Source organism: Amphimedon queenslandica, unplaced genomic scaffold (genome assembly GCF_000090795.2).
Source record: "Amphimedon queenslandica unplaced genomic scaffold, v1.1 AMPQUscaffold_12362, whole genome shotgun sequence".
NCBI classification, from domain to species: Eukaryota; Metazoa; Porifera; class Demospongiae; order Haplosclerida; family Niphatidae; genus Amphimedon; species Amphimedon queenslandica.
Window position 1 is genome coordinate 1 of NW_003547401.1, and position 5,572 is coordinate 5,572.

At 34.7% G+C, this 5,572-nt stretch overlaps 2 protein-coding genes across 5 annotated transcripts in view; both read left to right on the top strand.

Moving 5' to 3' along the window:
* The first annotated feature begins 475 nt into the window (after positions 1-475).
* LOC109587962 (uncharacterized) overlaps positions 476-5,572 on the top strand; it is an 8,370-nt gene continuing 3,273 nt past the window's right edge. Inside the window, exons 1-5 of one of the 4 annotated variants that reach the window (XM_020004172.1) lie at positions 476-585; positions 763-822; positions 878-933; positions 1,138-1,230; positions 1,285-1,411. In XM_020004172.1, the coding sequence (XP_019859731.1) occupies positions 508-585; positions 763-822; positions 878-933; positions 1,138-1,230; positions 1,285-1,294 (297 nt within the window). In that variant the 5' untranslated portion in view covers positions 476-507 and the 3' untranslated portion in view covers positions 1,295-1,411. Of the gene's footprint in view, positions 586-762; positions 823-877; positions 934-1,137; positions 1,231-1,284; positions 1,412-5,572 lie in introns of those variants that run through there. The other 3 variants (XM_020004169.1, XM_020004171.1, XM_020004170.1) reach the window with 3 other exon arrangements.
* On the top strand, positions 2,514-5,208 carry LOC109587961 (uncharacterized). The gene is made up of 4 exons (XM_020004168.1): positions 2,514-2,666; positions 2,749-4,538; positions 4,584-4,617; positions 4,680-5,208. Exons 1-4 carry the CDS (start codon positions 2,552-2,554, stop codon positions 4,985-4,987), a joined length of 2,247 nt encoding a protein of 748 aa, XP_019859727.1. The 5' UTR covers positions 2,514-2,551; the 3' UTR covers positions 4,988-5,208.

A 5,572-nucleotide genomic window follows, 5' to 3' on the forward strand; every position in this document is an offset into this window, starting at 1 on the left:
TGAAAATGTAGCACTGTTGGAAAATGTAGTACTGCACAGTATAATATGTATGGGCTTTCCTGTTAACCACAAGCTTTGATAGAGGCAAACCACAGCCACAGCTACATACATTATACATGTAATAATAATAGTGATAAATGAGATCTGATTGCCTTGTGCCTGGCCACCTTCATGACTTTTGAAATGAAATTTGATCCGCCCATGCACCACTACAAACCAATCAAAGCACTGTTGATTTGTAGATTACGGGAATTATTGTACTCGGGATAGTCTCGATGAAAATTTAGCACTTGGCTTTGCCTCGTGCTACATTTTCCTCTTGACCACCCCTCGTACAATAATTCTCTACAGTCTACATATACGTACCGGTATACATGTACATGTACTTGTACGTATATGTATAGTTTTACCTATATTTATTTTTCTTTTTGTTAAGTTTATTTCATTGTTGTTTTTTTAGTTTTGAAGTTAATGATAATTTTGAAAGTACCTCTGACCTCTGATGATATGTTAGTATCTATTGAGCCAAAACAAGCCAATCCTTCATCTCAGTATTATATTGATGGACTTGATCCTGATCAACAAGTAATAATTTAATTATTTTAATTTATTTGTACTACCAAACTCTTGGTACTACATGTACCTCTTTATCCTTTCCTCTCTCTCTCTCTCTCTCCTTTTATACTCTTTATATACATTGTAATTATGGTATATTCTCTATCTTTTCTTTGTTTTATCACACATGTCATTGTACATGCACAGCCATACATTCCAATAGAAGGAAATCAAGAATCATATGAAGTATACATGCAATACAAATCAGTAAGCAATCTCTATTATACAGTGCTAGCTCATTTATTGCTATCATCATTTGTAGTATGTAGAACAAAGGTTTAAGATACTGTATGAGATGGGGCAGTTAGAACAAAAGAGGTAACTATTGTATTGAATATTGTAATATCAATGAACTGCATGTGGTTCAATCTTGACCTAATTCCAGTACTATAATCAAGTTACAATACTAATGGTTCATGTAACATGTACATGGATGTACACATAGTTTACAATCAGTGTCAACTAGAACATTTAAGCAGCTTATTGACATTACATTTATCATTCTGTTAACTATACTATTAGGATTGAGTTAGAGAGTGAGCTTCATGGTGAAGAATTAAAAAGTACAAAATCAACAACATCTTTTCATCGCTATAATTCAATACTACAAAAAATGTAAGTTAATGCAAACTAGAGTATAGCTGATCTGCTGTGTTATTCTGTTTATAGCGTGAACTAGAGAAGGAGCTTAAGAAGCTCAGATCATTATGATAGTAACTGATTCTTAATTATTTGTATGTAATGTTTTGTTCTGTCTCAAAATTTTTTACATAAATTAAAGAATCAATTAAGATAATTTATATGCTATGCAATCCCATATTGCTGTATATTGTGATTGCCTGTTATCACTGAAAGGCCACCCAACGCATTGCATGTTATATTCATACTATTGTGTATTGATTGTTATTCATGAATAATACTATCAATCATGAATTAATTTTAACTTTCCAATAGCATTTATTCATTGTTGTTATGGCATAAACATGTTTGTAACCCATAAGAATGAGTCACATATTAGCTCATTTGTTGTGTAGTATAGTATGAATTGTAGTTCCAGTCTTTTGTAGAGTAGATCTAAGTAGTTTCAATTTTATTACATGGGTAGTGGGTACATGTATTTCATTTTTAAAAATAATGAGCACTTATTTTAGCGGAATTTTTATTGTATAGCCTATTGTGTAACTTCTTATCCATTAAATTATTAGCAATACTCTAGTGTTTCTACATTTTACCATGTGTTTTTGTGCTCTCACGGCCAGCCATGACAAATTTGAGCTTCTGATTTTCCCAGGAGGTCTATAATTATTATTTCTTGATTAGAAACTTCTTAAACTAGCCATGCATGCATGGCAGAATGTCATTTTATATTTGTACTGTACATGCATACTTTCCAATCCATGTATAACAAGCGTAACAGGGTAAAAAATATTCCTATAATTGATTTCACCACCTTGCAAGTACAACTTGGTCACTATTAAGAGTTATAGAGGTTCTCTCTACCTTATAATGCTTCTAAAGAAGTCTTTAGACAGTATCTCTATGCTCTCTTGCTGTTAGAAAGCTCTTAACTTTGTCCCATGTGTAAGCCGCCATTTTGTTTGCCGTGACCACACCCACTCACCGGACTCACGTAAAGGAGGGTGGGCGGGTGGTTGCTAAGGCTTGTTATTTCTCCAATACAACATGTATAGAAGAAATGTAAGGGACATACAAATATATAAACATCGCACGTGGGTGAATTCAATTATAGGAACGACCTGGGGGCTACGCCCCCAGGTCGTTAAAAAGGTGAATTTTTAAAAATTTATTTTTAAAAAGCCATGTATATTGTTGTGCTATCTGGTGAATTCATTACTTTGTATATTTAGTGTATTTAATAACGGACCACCTAGTAACTCTCATTGTCAATTTGTCATAGAAGCTGCTGTGATTTAATATGGATCCTACTGGTATTCAAAGTGAACTTGTAGTAGGTTTAGGTATGGATGAGTTGCCAAATAAATCTAATAATACATCTGTAAATGAAAGTGCTGAACATTGTCAACTTTCAAGTAAGATTTAATTGCAGTATAATATAGCCATTTAATTCCTTGATATAGACCAGTGATTAACTGTACATGTTTTTGTATCTAGATAGGTCTTATGACCTAAAAGAACTCCTAAGTCTCATTAAAGAATCAACTAGCACTGTAAAAGTCAACCCGATTTTGCTTTCCTGCAGTGGTCTATCAAAAGGGAGAGCAATTGCTGCTGAACATCTTGCTATTAGAGGTGATTCAAAAGCTGAAGGTGCAACAGATCAATTTCTAGCAGAATCAAATTTTGAGCCAGTGTTATTTTCTGCCTTTAAAGAACTTTTCACATCACAAAGAGTAATACCTGATTTTAATAATGCAACACTTAGTACTGCAACTTGCATTTTTGATTCACCAGATCTAAATGAGCACCTTCATTTCATTTATAAACTCCTGTCTAACAAAGGCTTAACTGGCAGGAGCTCAATTAATATTATTAATATCTGGAGTTTTGCTATTAATAGAATCATACGTCACTTCTTAGCATCAATGCAAGGTCACCTCTACAATCATTACATGTGGCTCTTTCTTGACCTTGAAGATGATATTGACAACCTTGACAAGCCTCCAGAATTTGCTGAACTCATGAGCTGGAGGCCTCGTCTTCATTATTTGCTTCGTTCTTGTAAGATTAGTGAGGATAAAGAGAAGGAGAGAAGGAGAGTTTGTACCATCTATGCTAAACACAGTGGCACAATCGCCAATGAAAAATTGCAAGAGAAAGTTCAAATTTTGGAAGATAGAATACAACCAGTTGCAAAGCGCATTGGAGTATCTGGACTTCTTCAAGAAAAGATCGAAAAGATCCACTCTGAAGACTCCAATGACAACTCTCTCTCTCAATACTTTCACCAGAGGTTTCAACTTATTGTCAATGAAAAAAAGTATGACGAAATTCCAATTTCATGGGTTTTCCTTCGCAGTCTATTTCATCGCTATGAGCGGAAAATCACTATACCCCGAGAGGAACTCCAGATAATGGCAAAGGAGTGTGGTATGGATGACAAGTCCTTAAAGGGGTTTTGCAAGTTCTACACTTCCTTTGGTAGCATATTTGACCTGAGTCTTATTGATCCTAATTATCAGCATGTCATTTTAAAACCGGTTAGTTTCCTTAAAGCTCTTGATTGCCTTTTTGATCCAAGTAGTGAAAATCTTGAAAAGTATCCTATCATGAGATTTGGTGTTATTCCTGAGGTTGTGTGCACGAAGCAATTTGATGGGCATATGGATTCTTTCATGTCGGCACTTGTTGCCCTGAATTTAGCAGTACGAGTCCATAAAATTCAACTGGAGCTGCAATCTCATGCTACAAATAAACATTTCTATTATATTCCCCTAAGTCGTGAGAATAATGCTACAGAAGTCGATCAAAAGTCAATACATGTCCTCACGAGCATTGACACTCCTCATATCTTTAAGCAAGCGACATTTACAAAATATTTCTTAGACCGACGTCCACAAGCAAAACTAGTTCCAACTGAGTATCGCAACCAAACCATCATCAAAGATACTACTACTGGTACAACTGTCACCTTAACATCACACAGTCCAGCTACCAAACTGCACTTGGACAAACCAAATCACGAAGTATGTTCCTGTATTGTTCAAGTTTATAACGACATCGCAAAAGAAGCTATAAAGAATAATGCTAAAATAGTTGTCAATTACAAATTCATCAAAATTTGTGCCAGGACGAACCTTCCAAGTGTCCAATTAATTCCGTCATCTGATTATCATATATTACCGAATGATAACCCAGATGATAGGCTCTGTTCTGATTGTAATGATGCTAATACTGAAGCTGATGTTAAGTTATTACAAGCCTGGAATAAAGCATTGCAAGAAGTAAGTGGCTATGACTTCCTAATAAAAATTATGATTTTTCTATAGTATCCTATTGAACGATTGTGCTGGTCAAGTGGAGGTAAAGTTAATTTGAATTTTTTGGCTACTAGTCTATAAACGTAAAATTTACTTTTATTGCAGATTTGAAACCATCAGATATAGCTGAAGTAGCAGAAAGGCTTGCCTTAGTTTCCTCTGTCAGCACAGATGACATCGCAATAGCTTTTGAAATCGAAATCAATGGACCAGTTGGTGAGGATCAAAGGGCTACTATGATAGCTTATATTCTGTTTTCATGGCACATGAGCAATCGAGATATTCAAGAGCCAAGACGGAATCTGGCCAGAAAGATATTTGCATTAGAAAGTTGTTGTGAAGCTGAGGAAGGGAGGATTGATCTCAAGAGAATAGCCAAGGATCTGGATGTAGAGTTACACGAGCTACTTTAAATCAATGGTTCCTTTAGAACTCAAGTGCCAATTTTTGCTGTTTTTACTTGCTGCCAATAAAACTGTTAACAACCCATGCTGACATGTACTATTGATTATCGTTATCTTGTTAATATTGCTACTCTTTCTTACTATAAGTAGACCCTTGTATTTCTTTAACTGCTGTTTAATGTTTTTAATGCTTTTGTCAATGCTAAAACCTATCAAATTTTGCAACTTTATTTTTTTTAACTTTTAAAAATTAGAATCTATAGATCTAGATCTAATTCAGTACCAACATTACAAGAGTAGCTAATCCATTATGGCAAACCGACATATATTTATATTTGACATATATTTGAAAAGTATGATATGTAAAGGTACCGTAAATCCTTAAATAGAAGCCGCATTCGAATAAACGCCGGGTAACAATAAAATTAAACTATAAATACGCAACACTAGCCTAGGAGTGACTCAGTAGTCTAGTGGATATTGGATAATGCCTGCAGTTCCAGAAGTCAAAAGCATGAGGTTACGGGTTCGAATCCCGCTGTGGGCTAAAGTTATATATATATATATATATTTTTCGAGATCCAAATCAGAGGA